A 19345-nucleotide genomic window follows, 5' to 3' on the forward strand; every position below is an offset into this window, starting at 1 on the left:
AACGTCTGTAGACGTCTCTCCATTGATAACAACATGCTGTGTTCTGTTTGCTAAAAACTCTTCAATCCAGCCACACAGCTAGTCTGAATTCCGTAGGCTCTTACTTTGTTTATCAGGCGACAGTGCGGAACTGTATCGAACGCCTTCCGGAAGTCAAGAAAAATAGCATCTACCTGGGAGCTTGTATCTAATATTTTCTGGGTCTCATGAACAAATAAAGCGAGTTGGGTCTCACACGATCGCTGTTTCCGGAACCCATGTTGATTCCTACATAGTAGATTCTGGGTTTGTTGTCGAATTTCTTGCTTATCAGATCGATGGAGTCTTTCAGTGGTACCCTAGTGAAGAGGGACACTACGTCGAAGCTCACGAAAAAGTCGCTATCCTGGAGCCGAAGTTCTTGTATACGTTGCACAAAGTGGTTGGAATTGCGGATGTGGTATTCGCATTTTCCCACAAATGGACTAAGGAGACCCGTCAGGTGTTGGGCCAGTTCATAGGTTGCTGCTCCTATGTTGCTGTCTATTGGACGCATAGGTGTCCCATCCTTGTGGACCTTTGGTAGCCCATACATTAGTGGCGGTGCAGCCGTTCGTGGTCGAAGTTTCTTGACAGTTTTTTCATCAAAGGTACTGAGAAGAAGTTCATCGGTTCTTCTTTGAAGGCGACTTGTCGGGTCTCCTTCTATCCTTCTGTACGCTGCGTCATCGAGAAGTTCGTACATTTTTCTCTTATATTCTGAGTGCAGGAGCAGTACTGTAGCATTGCCTTTGTCAGCAGGCAAGACCACCAACTCAGGATGGCTGCGTAGCTCGCGGATGGCCGCTCTCTCCTCCTTAGAGATGTTCTGTTTCAGTGGTGCGGCCCTGGTGAGCGCACGGCACATTTCACGACGTATTTCTTCTACTTCATTGGCTGGCAGAGTGTAGGTGGCCTGCTACACACTACTTATAATGTCCACAACCGGTTGAATCCTTTCCCGAGCACCGACATTGCTGCGTCATTGGTCGTTCTTCCGGTAAGGGTGATGACAGTACGCTCACACTTCGATGTCTGCTTACTCGTAGCTTTTCTTCGTACCCCGTCTGCTTGTGTCCAGGTGGCAGCGTCAGCCCATTCCCATGATATGGGAGATAGAACTGAAGATATCCTGAGATGGACATCCAGCAGTTTCTTCGAAGTAGGCAGCGGCGAGTATAATGAATTCTCTCTCCTACCAGCGCTGAGCTGGCTCGTCTCATGATGCGCCTGGTCGTTGCAGTCCTTATGTGGTGAGTTATCTTGGCGAAAGGTGGCACGACACTAACGTCTCGGCATCTAAGCAGGAATGCAAGTGAGCACAGCAGTCGCTCCTTTTTGTTCCGCAGCTTGTCCAGCATCTTCATCTGTTGAAGCATTTCCTCCCCGTAGAGGTACTTGATATGCGCCTTATATATACTAGCCGTTACCCCCTCCACTAGTATATATAGGGCGCCGAGAGGAAGCACAGCATTCGTCAGGAACCACCTGAAGATGGCAGCATGTATGTCTGCCGAGATATTGTGGCGAAATTACGACGCTACCCGGTCGGATATCCGAGAACTGTTCAAATTGGAAATACGCCGAGAAAACTTCAGATCACGTGGACATTAATTTTATTCTCCGCAACTATCGCAAAACAGAGATAATGATGCATTGTTCGAAAAATATATTTTTTTGTGCATCATGAACACAAACTTAAGGACGACATCTGACAGCTCTACTGGTCACAGACAGTGCTTTTAGAAAAAACTGGGCCTGAGTTGGAAATGAATCCGGACCTATTTTGAGGACTGCCACACATAGTTCATCAGATTTTGAAGGTGGGGAGAGAAAAACTGGTAGTGTACTAGCGACTGCATCTTACGAATATTGTCATGTGGTAGACTGGAAACTGTAGTGATCTGATCATAATAAATTTCTCTGTTAATGTACTGTAAAATACCTTCCACTGACGGAAAATTTTTCTGTCTGGCGGTTGAAATAAATTCGTTAAACTAGTTGCAACATGAAGTGTCTCTACTTCTTTGTCAGGGTTAGCTATAATTGCTGCTGCTATTGAATCAGAAACTTGGCCAAGAATGTAGAAGTAGGAGGGATTTGTACCCACAAAACGGAAGAAAATCATGATGCATGAAGAAATAAAGTTTTCATTTCTCTTGTTTCAAAATGACTTCAGCTGGCATCTATTGTACGAAAATATCCTAAAAGCAGGCAGTAGAACATTCACAGGGTGTCCATCTCTTAGTTGCAAGCACCATGCAAGAAAATAACCATTTTCGTGACATTTTTAGGCCATTTCATGTTAACAACTGAAATCTCGTATATGGATTTTAATTGGCCTTAACTAGGAGCTGCAAAAAATTACAGCAGTATCAACGTGACAAATGTGACCATTCATATGTGAGTCCTCATGTACGTCCCTCAACCCGGTTTCTATTTGAATAGCAGCCCATTTTATGTTGCTTAAAATAGTTTGTCGCAGACGCTAGTTCCTTTATTTTTCTATGAAATGTGTGACATCAATGACTTAAGACTTCTACCAAGAACCTAATCCTTCATGTCTTTATTGGGGGTGAATGAATAAAATTGTGGCAAAAGTGAAACTTTTTAACAAGTATGAAGCATAAGAAAGTCTTTGTAACTGTGACAGCAATTCATGTGACTTATCAATAGATCCTCGCACCTTAGGTCCATGGATCGAAACTATTTTCGCAATATTTCCATTGCTTTCATTTATACGCTCACGATAAACTTCCACCATATCAACACGGAGACATTACATCGCCTGCAACTGATATCGCCCTTAATAAGGAAGCGACATGGTTAAATGTATTCATTTTGCTACAAGGTTCAGTGCCCAATTTTATCCATGACGGCAATAAATGGCGTGCCTGAAGATAGTCTAAAGCACACTTAAAAAAGTATTCATGTCGTTACAGAAATAGTGACATGAAATCTGTTTCGTTCGTTTTGCTTAATGTTAATGAGGGCTATTTTATTTCAGGTAGAATCCTGAACCGTTTCTCTAAAGACATGGGAGCTATAGACGAATTGTTGCCAAAGGCAATTTTGGATGCTGCTCAAGTAAGTCAAACGCTATAACTGCTAAGTTAGTGAAGTGTGTAATGTAATTAAACCGGAGACAGTATACTAAATGATTTTCTGATTGAATAACTGTTTGCTTAATATTTATCGTAATCCTTCCAAGCTGCTGAAAATATTTTCAGTAAGGAAACTGATGACATTGTTTCATTTTCTCGATGTATCCGATAAATAAATTCAGATATTATCACTTCAGCAGACTTCCACGACCATTGTTTACATTAACTAAGCTTCTGTAGAAGTAAATAGTTTTTTTAACACAGACAACACATGTGTGATGTGACAGCTTTCTGAAAAACGGATGGTGAGTTTCGTGTAAGGTATGAAGAAGTGAAAATGACAAAATGTATATGCGGGACTCCCACTGGGCTCCGTTCTTGGGCCATAACTTTTTCATTTTTGTTAATCTACTTTATTTGATAGTGGCTATCGTCTTTATGCCGATGACCTTAGCTGAACTTAAGACACCTAAAAGTATCTCTTCTGCAATCTTCGGCATGATCAGCACAGAGATAGATGCAAAAACTTGGTCACTTAATAAAACAGAAATAAAGTCTCAAATGGTTTTTATTCCCACCTCATATTTATCAGTAAACGTTTCTACTCCTTTTTTTGAAAAGAACCATATGATGCTTCAGAGGTATATCTTTTGAAAAGAACCATATGATTCTTCAAAGGAATATCTTTTACATGCAAGCAAGCGTAAACTTCTGGTACTTTTTAAAGTTACATTCACCATCAAAGTTTTCATTTATTTTTCACAGGTTTTTAAAGTACTCTTCACTGGACGCACGCCAAATATGCAGACGACAGTCAAACTCGTCGCATATTTTTGCGATAACCTTTCGTGTTACTGCATTCAGTGTTGTAGCCAAGTGACGCAGCAGTTCACCAAAGTTGTTGGAAGGGGAGACAAAGAGGCGAAATCTTACATAAATGCCCTCACCCCCTCACGAAAAAGTCACATACCGTATCGTCTGGCGACCTAGGAGGCCAGTTGTGTATTGCGAGATCAGTATGTCCCAGAGCCCCATACATCTGTAAGAGATGAATTGCCAAACTCTCGACCGAAATCACGCCGCACGTCTTTTGTTGCTCCGTTATCGCCGTCTCGACTACCGGCCACTTACAACTGGCGGTCAAGTCGCTATCATTACTCATGTAAGGTATTTTTGAAATACCCTCTATAGCCAACGCAGGTACAATACAAACTTTGGCACTCATTAGTCCTGCTGAATCTATATTACATTGATGTAGTACAAGTAATTAAAAACCTAGATGACTAGAGCGAGGTATGAATTCATGTGTGCAATGCGCTTGTACCGTTAGACTGTTTAACTAATCAGTGCCTATAATATACAGTTACGGTAAGTGCCATCAGAAAATTGACTTGCTTCTTATTCGTGATGTTTTCATAGTCAATAGCCTCCTCACAAACTCTCCTCCAGTGTTGAATTTTTTTCCTTCAACCATATCAGTAACACAACATCTGAAACGACCTCAAGTCATCAATGTCAGCCATAGATCTATGGTGCAAGGTATCTGGTAACTTACGTAATATACTTACCACTCTGTGGTCACATCGCGTTTAAAATATTTTCTATTGTTATAATAATATAAACAAGGAAATGATAATACCTGGAAATAACAATAGAAGTTGAAAGACGAAATTCATTCTCCATGTTATTTACAAGGAGATGTACAAGAAGGTAAATAATAAGCCAGATGTACAGAGCTTAGCAGATATATGAAGACGTAAGAGTAATATTGCAAAGTATGCGTACATGTTGTAGTATGATTGTTGTTTCAGCTTTCTATCACCAGGTTTTCGGTACGGAGTAATGAACTACAAGATCATCCGTGAAAGTATATTTCCTCACAAATTTTTTCATCGATGATGTTGATGCTCTGAAATACTCTTTCTTGTTATAGCGCTATACAAAAAGAAGAAAATATGTCTGCTAAGCATTTTACAAGAAGATAAATTTCTGTTTTGACATCAGTGGCTATTTTTGTTTCAGATAATCATGCTCGTCCTAGGATCTCTAATTGTCGCCGTGTCTGTCAACTGGGTTTACATACTACCTATCGTTGCTATGGGAGCCTTGTTTTGGTTCGTTAGGAAGGTTTATCTGAGGGCGTCGAAGAACATCAAGCGCTTGGAAGGAATGAGTGAGTATGACGTCTGAATATTTTATCTGTGCTGTTACTCTGTTCCAGCGTATTCTGCATTTACAGGAGCTGACGGGTTCTGGGACACATGATTTTTCATTTTTTTCTATGATCAGAATTCATTGTATTGCGTAAGTCGTATCAACATAGTAAAAAAAAGTTCAGTGAAGGCTCATGTCACAGCCCACATATAAGCGAAGTTAGAAATCACTTGTAGCAAACTTCGATCATATAGCCTAATTTAGCGTCTTATCGACAAGAATAACTTCTCTTTTATTGTGGTGCTACATAATCCACTAACAGAATAAGCTTGTTGGCAATACTGAGCCATCAGTACCCTCCTATGCCTTTATACCTGCTGTGACTCCTCTATACGAATATGTCCTTTTTTCGCAGCAAAGAGCCCAGTCTTCACGCACCTCTTGGCAACTCTTCAGGGCTTAACGACTATAAGAGCATATGGAGCCCAAAATATTCTCAAGGAGGAGTTTGACAAACATCAGGTAATCTAATTGAAAGAATAACGTATCTTAAACAACTTAAATTGGCGTACTACTATTATCTAGTGACGTTCTCAAAAATGTACACCTCTAGCTTTAGAAGAAATTCTGTAACTAGTCCCATTGCTTCATTACATCATAAAACACTGTTTCCTTTCACAGTTAGCCGTTGGCCAATGAATAATGTCCGTAGCGTAAAAGAAACTTAACTTGTTTGTGTTATAAGCGATCATTTTCAATGTGTAAATTATGTAAGACAGTAAAATGCATCTCATTTCAGGACTTACACACGGCTGCTTGGTACATGTTTCTAACAACGTCTCAAGCGTTTGGATTCTCACTGGATATTATGTGCCTTATTTACATAACGTTTATCACGTACAGTTTCCTGTTCCTGGAAGGTGAGTACACAAAACGGTGCAATGCCTGGAAAGAAATAGTAGAGTAATGCGAGTTGCAGTTTTCCCGAAATATTGATTCACGGACTAATACTACCGTCAGTGTCCACTCTTCATTTTATGTATGACTAATGTGATCCATATCTACAAGGAAGGATTCGTAAGGCAGGTAAACGACTACTGTGTAATGGAAAAGATTACTAAGCGGCATGATTGTTGCAAGCGTGGTTATCGTAATGGGCTTCTCACTCTGGTACAATGCAGTGTAGTTAGTTGGCTCGTATATTAAGCAGCCTGCTGCCGGGGTTTGAAAAAAAAATACAAACATTAGTGAGGCATAGTGGCAGAAAGTGTTATTTAAAAATGTGCATTATGGCCTACGTATAACGAAGTTGAGGTACATTCATGCGGATGTTGTACAGAAACGTTCCGGATGCCGAGCTGAGATTTTCTTTCGAGAAATGGGCCATAAAATTGAAGGTAGCGTAATAGAAGACTGTCGTATTAGAATTAGTGAGGCTGTGGAGAAAGTAGGTATCTCGTATAAACAGCTACAAAATATCCTGAATGAAGAAACTGAGTGTGTCATGTCCATCGCTGTTGCTAACTCCAAACTGAAATGAATACAGGAAGGTGACTTGAAAATAATGGTCTGAAAAGTTGAGGGGTACTACACAGAACTTCTGTATGCGAAACTTGGATCTACTATCACAAAAAAAGGTTCAAATGTATGTGAATTCCTAAGGGACCAAACTGCTGAGGTCATCGTTCCCTAGACTTACACACTGCTGAAACTAACTTACGCTAAGAACAACACACACACCCATGCCCAAGGGAGGACTTGAACGTCCGCCGAGAGGGGCCGCGCTGCTATCACACTGTGCAGACAAAGGTATACTTCAAACAAAGGGGTCTTTCACAAAACTGATGGTGATTGTTTTATAGGACTCGCAGAAAATCTTCATGGTAAACTATGTATTTGGAAAACGTTCTTACTATGCAAGTATGGTTAGATAATTTGCATACCGAGTAGAACAGGAAATGGCCAAGATTAGCGAGCAGGAAGTAGCTTAGTCTGGCACCAAGTAAGTGACCTTGCACCACATCGGCCGCTACAATGGTAAAGCTGGACGAACTTGATTGTGAAATAGTTTCCCACACACAATTTTGCCATAGGTTTGGTTTCTTGTGATGTTTTCAGTTTAGTACAGTCAAAAAATGTGTAAACGAATATTTTGCGTGGTTGGAAGCAAATTTTTTTCCGCTGCAAAAGAAAAAGAAAAAAAAAAAAGATTGGAATATCGCTGGATCAAATCCGACGATCCCAATAAAAATTATGTTCAGAAATAAGTAGGTGTTTGAAAGAAGTGATTTGCTGTGTTGCGTTTCTTTTTGCCAAGCTTATGACTTTATCCTCGTAGGTTAAGAGAAGGATCTGGCGAGTCCCTAGACAGACACACACGAATTGTTATGAATTGTTATTTGTTAAAAGAACAAGAAAATGAACGTGTGTGAGTGTGTGTGTTTGTGCGTTTGCGAGAGAGAGAGAGAGAGAGAGAGAGAGAGAGAGAGAGAGAGAGAGAGAGAGAGAGAGAGAGGGAGACCGGATGGGGGGCGGGGGGTTAGGTTACTTCTTTGAATGTAGTTGACAAATTGCACGACAAATGGTGGAATATAAAATTCAGACCGTCAGCATCGTATACATGTGGCTACGACAGCAGATTAATAAATTATAGCAGTTGAAATCAAGTCGATAAAACTTTTCATTTAGCACAGTGATGTCAAGTTCTGAACAATATGCAGTGCACTGAAAATATGTTGCATCTCTAAGTTACTAAATTTTTTGCTAGAATGCTGTTGAGGATTTTACGAGGTGCCTCGAAAACGAGGTACGAGTATGCTGTTTGTTGCTGTTTCACGTTGGCTGTCATCATGAGAAATCGTAATCTTTGAACGACACCAACTACTAACTACATGTGGACACGACTTGTACACTAAATTAGGTCCGTATACAATTGCCTCAGGTAATTAAATTCGCCGTAAATTGCGAACTTCGATGTTAGCATCGCTCGTGCTAAACTCAGATTGCACTTTTGTCACATGACATTCTACAAATTATGTATGAAGGGCAATAGGCTAATTCCACATTCCTAGATTTCCGGCCGGCCGCTGTCGCCGAGCAGCTCTAGTCGCTTTAGTCTAGAACCGCGCGACCGCTACGGTCGCAGGTTCGAATCCTGCCTCGGGCATGGATGTGTGAGATGTCCTTAGGTTAGTTCGGTTTCAGTAGTTCTAAGTCTAGGCGACTGATGACCTCAGATGTTAAGTCCCATATTGCTTAGAGACATTTGAACCATTTTGAACCTAGATTTCCCTAAAGCTTTTGAGACAGTGCCACTCTGCCGACTGTTAACGTCGATTAAGTATCTAGGCCTAAAGTTGCATAGAGGTATGAAATGGAATGAGGATGTAATGATTGTAGTAGGTAAGGCGAATGGTCGACTTCGATATAGTGGGAGAATTTTAGTAAAGTGTAATTCATGTGTAAGGGATTGCTCATATAGGACACTAGTGCGATCCATTGTTGAGTACTGTTCTAGCGTTTGGGATCCGCACCAGGTCGGAATGAAAGAAGACTTCGAAGTAGTCCGAAGGCGGGCTGCTAGATTTGTCACTGGTAGATTCCAACAACACGCAAGTATTACAGAGATGCTTCGGGAATTCAAATGGGAATCCCTGAAGGGAAGGCGACGTTCTTTTCGAGAAGCGCTGTTGAGAAAATTTGGAGAACTGGTGTTTGAGGCTGATTGTAGAACGTCGCCAATGGAATTCGCTTAAGCACGACGAAGATTAGAGGCATTAGGACTCGTACGGAGGGACACAGACAGACCGTTTTCCTCTCACACCATTTGCAAAAAGGAAAGGAAATGACTAGTAGCTACGCACCTCACAGTGTCTTGAGGAGTATATTTGTAGACACAGATGTAGATTACAGGTGCAACGATCGGCATAGTACTTATGCAACTCAGTGCATTGAGATTACATACATAAGAGCTTCAAAAATTCACGTACACAAAACACACTAGTAATAGATTAATGTTAGCCTTATTGACTAAATACAAAAAAATTGAGGAGGATTACCGGAAATTATTTTAACAGTAGATTTACTTTTAGCTGATTGAGTTTCAGGATATAAGCTACAAAAGCGAAAATAGTAAGACTACAGTCGAATGATGGGCTTTTCATTGTCTGTACATTTTATATTATGAAACTAACAGCAGTAAATTATAACATGTCAGCAATAATAATATTAATTTCTGATTTTCACTGTCCAGTGCTTGGATTGTGAATGAGAGAGAGTGCTTTTTTCAGACCTATTTGGCGGCCAGATTGGGCTGGCGCTGACGCAGTCAATGGGCCTCACCGGGATGATCCAGTGGGGCATGCGGCAGTCAGCCGAAGTGGCCAACCAGATGATGGCCGTGGAGCGCGTCATGGAGTACACGGCGCTCGAGGAGGAGCCCCTGCTGGAGTCTACTCCAGGTACGGCTCCTCTTGTGTCTGCAAACAAGAGCTGCTTTTTATACAAAATTCCAATTTTAAACATGGCTGTAAGCCAGCAAATGTACAAGAATATGATTTGTATAATACAGCCAACCGGTTGCAGCAAGATTTAACTTGACCTGATTTTGACATCGACTATGGATATTCTCATCAGAAAAAACCAAAAACAATTACCTATAGACGACTAAGAAACCGTTAATATAGAGGTAAAACCAAGAATATATGGTTATTCTACCGAACAAAGTTATGAGGAGAGTATGCTCACATGTAGTGACAGTTGAAAACAGATTTACGAGTAAAATGCTCTTGTCATACAAAATCAGTACTTAAATTTTTACACGAACATAACCGCGCAAACAACTTTAGATATAGTAGGAAAAAAATTACATCTTCATAAAAGAGAGATTTCTGATGAGCAGATTACTGACTTCATTAATTTAATTGAAATTCTAATCAAATATAACTATTCGGTTTCAACGGACTGGTGACAGCAAACCGACGGTCTTGCGAAGTATATCCCATTAGCTGGTATTCTTCCAGACATATTTATAAACTCCTTAGAAGAAAAACTTTTTAAAAATTTTTCAGCCGTCACTCTGGGTATTCTTTCATACTCCAAATATGTAGATGATATTTTAATTATTTACAGAGGGCCTAATAAAGGAAATGATAATCTCTTCAAAATCTGTAACGAACTTCACGGAAAAATTACTTTCACGTATGAGTTCGAATACAAATTCCGTCAGTTAAATTATTTGGATGTAACATTAACAGTACTTGATAATAACATTTCCGCAATGATCAACTTGAACCGTTTTGATCAACACACACTCATTGTCACAAAAAGCCTTTTTTTCATTCTTCCAGCCATAGAGCTCCTTCCACTCCTTCGTCTGATGAAAACCTCGACGCTAAAATTAATTTGATTAAAACCATCGCAGTCAGTAATGGGTACGATACAACCATAGTGGTCAGTAGCTCCAAAAATAAAACCAACATTGGAATCTCCACTCTTAACACTTCTCCTAATAACGAAAGTAATGAATAGAAAAAAAAGTTTTTACTCCATTTTAGGGTCCGCTTGCAGTATTCAGCGTCTCCTCCAAAAAAAGTATCGTTTTCTACTAACAACAGTTTGAAAAATAATCTTATTCATAATTTAAAACCAGTACATTCTCTCATGGAAAACGCGAAGGTCTATAAAATTAGCTGTGACAAACGTCCAGCCTATTATATAGGAGAGACGGGACGAGAAATTGTTGTTAGATTTAAAGAACATGTCTTAGGAAAAAAGTACAACTATATATAACTTGCTGATCACTTATTAATGACAGGCCATAAACCTCCAGAAGTTCATGACTTCAGTATCCTGCGCACAGAAAAGAAAGGCTTCAGACTTGATATCCTTGAAGAATTAGAAATTTTGAAATACTTTTCTCTTAATGACGATTTCATTATGATTGGGTAGTTGCAGCTATGTTCTTCAATGGTATAAAGACCTTACCTAGAAACGCCTAAAATCGATTCCCTATTTTCCTCAGAGTACACTAACAATCATCTTCCTCTTTCTTTTTCATTTATTACAGTGTGATTCGTTTCCAAACGAAATGTATAGAATATTTGTTATTGCTTCGTTCTGTATATTCTTTTTATTTTCCATAATACTGGCTGTTGACTTGCGAGATGAACACTTTTTTCTGTTAATAGAAACAACTGATTTATTCGTCTGTTAATAGGTGGCGCGTCTTGTTTAGTATCAACGTCGTGGTAACTTCGGCCCTTGGTCTGCTTAGTCTTATGCTACCAACTCGTACAACTCTAGCGGCGTAGTGTGCTACGTCATATAGCTATAATTTTCACTGACAAGCGCCAAGTTATGTGAATTCCATTATCAGTAATTTTATATGCTTTTAAAAATGATTTTAAGAAATTATTTTATATCACAAGAGCATTTTGCTCGTAAATCTCTTTTCAACTGTCAGTACATGTGAGTACAGTCGCTTCATAAATTTATTCATTATGATAACTATCTATACCGTAACATTTTATAGGTAACTATTTTTTCCTAATGAAGATACCCGTAGTCGGTATCGAAACCAGGTCAAGTTAAATCTTGTGTTATACAAATCATATAATAGACGAAGTAGATTTTATTGTTACATGCAGTAACGACATCGGTCTTCCGAAAAGTAACTAAATTTAACGACCATGCTGGCGTTTCATGCTGTGGGTCATTTAGTTAAGTTCGAAATTTAATACTTTCGATTACTGCCGCGAGACGATGAATACAGACTACAACTTATCAAATGAAAATATACTTTTCTGTCAAATATTACCTGTCTCAAATAAGTGTGTGTTGGAAGTACCATATTTCCAGCTAGTTGTTGTTTCCCCTTTCTGCTGTCTGGCTATTGATGATATCTTCTGTGGACTTTCGAAGAGAGGGAGGGATGTAAAACTCGGAGTTTTAAGCTTTGTATAATTTTATTGTGGAGGGAGATTGTCGTGGAATATAGCGGCAATACTGACAGAGCTGCTCTTGAAAGTTATGATTTGTATTTTTTTTCAATCTGCTGCTGTCCATCTACATAAACTGGCAAAATAAAGTTTTACGCCGTTTTCATGATTTGTATAGTCTGTGATTTTTTAATCAGAAATTTCTATCTCGACTACAAAAAAAAAAAAACATTGCGTTCGATGGCGGTAACAGTAAACACGCATTCCCAGCGCAGTTCAGCAAAGTGCGTTGTATCTCGAATCGTGAGCGGAACGGTACGTCATTAGACCATTCAGGCGCTGTAGTAAGGCACAAAATATTCACGATCTGCCAGCAGTCAACAACACCAGCCAATAAGCCTTATCTGCAAAATGTGGCCGGCAGGTACCCCGAGGAGGATGCGATTGGACTGCGCGCTGCGTTTTTGGAGGTGACTGTGAGGGGTGCGATAATCCAGACAGTACGCAACCCCCCTCCACACAGTCAGATTCGCTTTCAGGCGTCCGTTGTGAACAACAGTGTAACCCCCACCCGATACCCAGCACTGTGAAACCATATGTAAGGAATGCTTGGAACTCAACTTGGATCAGTGGCGTCGGTTGTCTGATACCTGATCATTGTCGTAAGAGTGTGGCCGTGCCCGTGGTATATAGTGAAATCGAGAAATTGTTTGTGACATCACTTAACATGAAAATTAACAATGATGTCACCCAACGATGGGTGGCAAAATATGTTGTGAACTTGAGAAACTGTTCGTGACATCACACAACATGAAAATTACCTGTATGATCGCCCCACGCTGGGTTCAAAAATGTACCGAACGCGAGAAATCTGTTGTGACATCATATAACATGAAAATTACCAATGAGATCGCCGCACACTGGGAGCCAACAATTAACTGAAATCAATAATTAAATGAAATCAAACACAAAAGATTATGAGATTAGTGGGTTGAGGTGGGAATGCGCTGACGTGTGACTAGGCAATAGGCGTCTTTTTCACGATTTGGGCTTCGTCTCAGAGTCTGCTCGCGTCTGTGATTTATAAGGAATGTCCTCACTGTCCAGAAAACATTTTAAAAAGGCTGTATTCTTCCGCACCCGTCCCTGTGCGAATTCTTTGTACTTTATGTACTCTCCTCCCAGTGCCTGTGAGGTGCTGGAATAGTGGACACGTTCTTGTTTTCTAGGTAGGCCAGAAGAATTCATTCACATGCTTTCACACGTGACGTTCCACCCTAATGGCTGCAGGGTCCATCAGTTTACGGCAAGCTTCTCATTGTCTGCCAGGCCCTTGGCAACGTGTCCGTTCTTAAGCGAGGCGATAGCGTCCGCTGGCTGCCCTCTGTGTGGTTGTAGAGTATTTACAATGCCCGCTTCTCTGGCGTTCGCCACTTGGGGTCTAGCCGGCTTTCTCCTGGGTCACTGGCGTCGTATCATAGGTACCAATGCACATGCAAGGCGCGGACTCCCATGGTTTCAGTAGGGAGGTGTGTTGGTCATGTTTTGGACTGCTGTCATGTACAAATGTTGGACGTCTCTCGTGATTATCGAGGTTAATTTGAGGACTGTGCGGTATTGGGACTATTTTCCAGCCTTGCAATCAACATTTCTGTGATCGGATTTCCTTTGAAGTCGATAATTCACCACGACATCGTGACCACTTCATGAATTCTTTCCTCCGAGAGAGAGGTATTTACTGAATGGAACGCTCTGAGATGACTGCTAACGAGGTCCGGTTAAGTACGCTTTGGGACAAGTTGAATCCCACAGCGCATCGTGCCTGGAACCTTCCTTACACAATACATGACCTCACGAGGACCACCGTCGAAGAGCGGAACAGACTTGACCATAACGTCTCGACCACGTCACCGCCACTACTCTAGGGGGGATCTATGAATGTTACAATGCTTGTTGTAGAGCAATATGGTATAGGTTTTTATTTCACTGATGTGCAATTTCGAACATTTTTTCTGTACTTCAGTTTTTGTTTTGTTTTTATTTCACATAAAGCTAACCTTTTAGTTTCACAAGGTTGCATCTTTCAACCTCTGCTTGCCTTGGATCTAAGCTCATTCGCAGATATGCAGGTGGCGCAAAACATTTATCAGAGCAGTTCACATTGTCTTCAAGCCACTGCAAGGTGCATCACATGAAGTATTTGTAACCATTACCAAGAACTTATTTGGTTCATCCGCGAATCTGGAGGAAAATGGGTAGCTATACGTCTGAGTCTGCGCTCTAATTTCCCGTCTCATTGTTCCTACGCACGATATGGAACGGAGGAGGTAGAAACGTTGCACCGTCTTCCTCCAATAAGTTTTCTAAATTTGCAGCAGATTTTGACAAGAACACAGACTTCTTTCTTGCAGAGATTCACATTCAAGTCGCTGCATATCTCCATTGCAGTTTGATAGCGCGTCTCTGGATTCTGTCGGAAATCATGTCATGTTCATTGTTTCAGCTCATGCATACAGAGTATGACAACCAACTGAGTAACTGATTAGTAATATATCACACCATCTTGCGTAAATACTTAAAATTATAAAATATAAGCATGAGGTCACTGACAAGTTTCGGAATGGTTTTGGCTCTCAATGACGTGAATATATTATATTTGCAGAACTCGAAACCAGAAATAGAGTTTATTATATATCGTGAAATGGTGTAATTTGAATAAACTTATTATCAAAGTTAACATCCTTAACACGAACACAGATCTTTAAAAACTATGCTTTAGAGTCTATCATATTTGGACTCACGTGATAGATCATGGGATGAGTATGCAACAGTGCTACTGAATCCCCACGTAAGACAGTTATCCGTGGTCTGTAAAAGGAGGAAGTTTACTCCCCCTCAAAACTAGAGGGGATACTATAGCAGTCTCATAGCACAGATTCTAACCAGTGTAGTTTTAGGATTCTCGTAGACTATATATATGACTTGGGTTTCTTCTTTTACTTCCACAGGTAAGTGAAGACTAAGTCTGCTAAAAGTCCTTTAAGGTTATTTTCGTTGGGTTCTTTCTTAGGTAACAGGTACGGAATGGCAAAGTATACAGTTTGCTCACTATTGAAGCAAGGAAATGAATAATAATTCATTAATTTTAACACAACGAGCGTACGTACTCTGTAATCGTTTAAATGATCTGTGGCACATGTAACTAATTAACTAATCGAATTACTACGCACAGTTACTTTGAGAGGATCACTTGTTGTTGTTGTGGTCTTCAGTCCTGAGACTGGTTTGATGCAGCTCTCCATGCTACTCTATCCTGTGCAAGCTTCTTCATCTCCCAGTGCCTACTGCAACCTACATCCTTCTGAATCTGCTTAGTGTATTCATCTCTTGGTCTCCCTCTACGATTTTTACCCTCCACGCTGCCCTCCAACACTAAATTGGTGATCCCTTGATGCATCAGAACATGTCCTACCAACCGATCCCTTCTTCTGGTCAAGTTGTGCCACAAACTTCTCTTCTCCCCAATCCTATTCAATACTTCCTCATTAGTTATGTGATCTACCCATCTAATCTTCAGCATTATTCTGTAGCACCACATTTCGAAAGCTTCTATTCTCTTCTTGTCGCAAACTATTTATCGTCCATGTTTCACTTCCATACATGGCTACACTCCATACAAATACTTTCAGAAATGACTTCCTGACACTTAAATCCATACTCGATGTTAACAAATTTCTCTTCTTCAGAAACGCTTTCCTTGCCAATGCAAGTCTACATTTTATATCCTCCCTACTTCGACCATCATCAGTTATTTTGCTCCCCAAATAGCAAAACTACTTTACTACTTTAAGTGTCTCATTTCCTAATCTAATTCCCTCAGCATCACCCGACTTAATTCGACTACATTCCATTATCCTCGTTTTGCTTTTGTTGATGTTCATCTTATATCCTCCTTTCAAGACACTGTCCATTCCATTCAACTGCTCTTCCAAGTCCTTTGCTGTCTCTGACAGAATTACAATGTCATCGGCAAACCTCAAAGTTTTTATTTCTCCTCCAAGGATTTTAATACCTACTCCGAATTTTTCTTTTGTTTCCTTTACTGCTTGCTCAATATACAGATTGAACAACATCGGGGAGAGGCAACAACCCTGTCTTACTCCCTTCCCAACCACTGCTTCCCTTTCATGTCCCTCGACTCTTATAACTGCCATCTGGTTTCTGTGCAAATTGTAAATAGCCTTTCGCTCCCTGTATTTTACCCCTGCCACCTTTAGAATTTGAAAGAGAGTATCCCAGTCAACATCGTCAAAAGCTTTCTCTAAGTCTACAAATGCTAAAAACGTAGGTTTGCCTTTCCTTAATCTTTCTTCTAAGATAAGTCGTAAGGTCAGTATTGCCTCACGTGTTCCAGTGTTTCTACGGAATCCAAACTGATCTTCCTCGAGGTTGGCTTCTACTAGTTTTTCCATTCGTCTGTAAAGAATTCGTGTTAGTATTTTGCAGCTGTGACTTATTAAACTGATAGTTCGGTAATTTTCACATCTGTCAACACCTGCTTTCTTTGGGATTGGAATAATCATACAGTAAAGCTGCATGCCCTGGGGAGAAATTACGGCTGTAGTTTCCCCTTGCTTTCAGCCGTTCGCAGTACCAGCACAGCAAGGCCGTTTTGGTTATTGTTACAAGGCCAGATCAGTCAATAGGATCACTTAATGCACTCTTTTCATCCAAATGCTGTGATTATCTAACTCAGTATATTATAATGCTCCGAATGCTGTGTCTGTATTTGCCACTTCAGGGTTGTTAATCTAATCGTTTAGAAATCGCCAGGAGTTGGCGCATATGGATTGTTAAATCAAATTACTGTTTCCATGACGATGATGTTTTATTGTTTATTACAGACAAGAGGCCACCCAGTAGCTGGCCATCCAAAGGAGAAATACAGTTCCGCCGCACGTACTTGAGATACGGGCCTCAGAGTGATCCCGTTCTCGTAGACCTCAACTTCGTGATCCGACCGGCCGAAAAGGTACTGTTCGAAAAAGACCGTTTATTCCTACTTAATGAGCCTAGTAATCAAAGAAAATGACGTTCTAGTGATGAAAGTAAGTTCAGCTATTCTCTTTTGAATTCGCAGGTGGGAATAGTTGGCCGTACGGGGGCCGGCAAGTCGTCGCTCATCTCAGCGCTGTTCCGGCTCGCCATCGTTGAGGGGGAAATCCTTATTGACGACGTGGATACTGCCAACATTGGTCTGCAAGATCTTAGGGCAAAGATTTCCATTATCCCGCAAGATCCAGTTCTATTTGCTGGGACTCTACGGTTCAACCTGGACCCCTTCGGAGAGTTTCCAGACTACATCTTGTGGAGAGTACTTGATGATGTACGTATATATAGTCTGCTTATTATTATCTGATGCCTTCGAACTACATGTTTGCTGCAGCCTATAAATTATTTAACAAGAAGAAAAATTGTGGGTAATTTGTTTTTTGTCCGTTTTTATTTAAGTACAAGCGTTCTACATGCATAGTCATAAATCTGAAAGTACCGACAGTGTAAAATTTTCCCTTTTGTGAACGAAATGTCTTCAGTTGAAATAACTTAGGCGAGCATAGATGGGTACCGTCCTCGACAAACTCCCGTAATTCGAACTAAGTGTTTACTAGCTGAAACATCGGCGATAGTCGAAGGCGATAACCGGCTGCATTGTCGTAAGTTATTTGAACATTTGAAACGCGTTGAGAAGCTGTATTTTCACTTTATGTTCTGCCTTTGACTCTGAACACAGCTCTGTTTCTCTTACTCCCAGTCTGATTCTCACTTTCCTCTACATCTCACGCGCTCTACCGTGCATTACTACAGGCCAATAACTATAAATAAGAGAATGTGAACAATATTATTTGTAATAGCTTCTGTCTATAGCTTGTACTCCAAAGTCACACGCTGAAAAAGAAGATAAACTGCACTCTCCTCGTACCCGCAGGTTAGTATTCATTGTTAATAACGCCCTGCCACATTTATCTATGCCTACCTTTTTTTGTCTCTTCGCCTGTCCTTCAAAACTTTTACCTAATGCAGTGAAATATGGAGATCATTAAAATAATACAAAATAGAACCCTGGGTCGGCTGTAGCACGCTGTACAACTGTAATTCGAAAGCGGAAAATACGTAGACTCTGAAAGTTTCTATCATTCTAGCGCAGCACCTTGCTTCCTCAACGAAGACAAGATCCTCTCCGTCTAATTCTTTGCTTCATAGCTAACCAAAGGTACTCGTTGCCGTCGGATGACTGGGAGGGCCAGATTAGGATCTACAGCTCTTCCACGTGCGAGTCAGACTATTTCGCCAACGGAGGTAACAATGTGTACTGGGCTTTTGCCAGATAAGACACCGTCATTGATGAGGACCAATTATCTCACATTAGATGGTTTCCTTGTCACTTAAAATATCCAGACAATCTTTGCTTGTAATTTGTCTCACAAAAGTATTGACATGACCAACAGTATCCTTTGATGACTCGGCCATGCCACTAAAGAGTGTTTCTTTGAGTCGTCAGTCTTCTTATTGACTTGCTGCGGACCTTCACAACTTCCTCTCGTGCGCCAGCCCTTCGTGTCAGAGTAGAACTTGCATCCTGCGACCTCATTTGTTGCATATATTCTAATGAGTTTTTACTCTCTACAGCTCCCTCTGTATCAGGGAATTTATTTCCTGATGTGCTAACACACGTCCTATCGTCCTGTCCCTTGTTCTTGTGAATCATTTCCACCTGTGGCTGATCTGCAGCTTTCTTAATCACTCTGCGAAGAACCTCTTAATTCTTTTATTTTTCTGCCTAATTTTCAACATCCTTATGCAGCAGTACATCTCAAACGCTTCGATTCTCTTCTCTTTCTGTTTTTCCACAGTCCATAATTCACTACGTATATTAAGTCGGTGCATAAGTTCGTAGTATGTTTTCGCAATCGGAAGAGAAAACTGGTGACTGAAATTTCGTGAGAAGTTCCGGTCGCAACGAAAAACGCCTTTGTTTTAATGACTGCCACTCCAATTCACGTATCATGTCTGTGACACTATCTCCCCTATTTCGCGATAATACATAACGAGCTACCCTTCTTTGTACTTTTT

General features: G+C 40.6%; 1 protein-coding gene across 1 annotated transcript in view; it reads left to right on the forward strand.

The window, feature by feature from the left end:
• LOC126457999 (ATP-binding cassette sub-family C member 4-like) overlaps positions 1–19345 on the forward strand; it is a 271245-nt gene that overhangs the window by 227362 nt on the left and 24538 nt on the right. Inside the window, exons 15-21 of the mRNA XM_050094771.1 lie at positions 3026–3105; positions 5145–5295; positions 5692–5798; positions 6076–6196; positions 9566–9736; positions 17119–17246; positions 17355–17600. Coding sequence (XP_049950728.1) covers positions 3026–3105; positions 5145–5295; positions 5692–5798; positions 6076–6196; positions 9566–9736; positions 17119–17246; positions 17355–17600 — 1004 coding nt within the window. The remainder of the gene's footprint in view (positions 1–3025; positions 3106–5144; positions 5296–5691; positions 5799–6075; positions 6197–9565; positions 9737–17118; positions 17247–17354; positions 17601–19345) is intronic.

The sequence above is a fragment of the Schistocerca serialis genome, chromosome 2 (genome assembly GCF_023864345.2).
Source record: "Schistocerca serialis cubense isolate TAMUIC-IGC-003099 chromosome 2, iqSchSeri2.2, whole genome shotgun sequence".
Lineage (NCBI taxonomy): Eukaryota > Metazoa > Arthropoda > Insecta > Orthoptera > Acrididae > Schistocerca > Schistocerca serialis.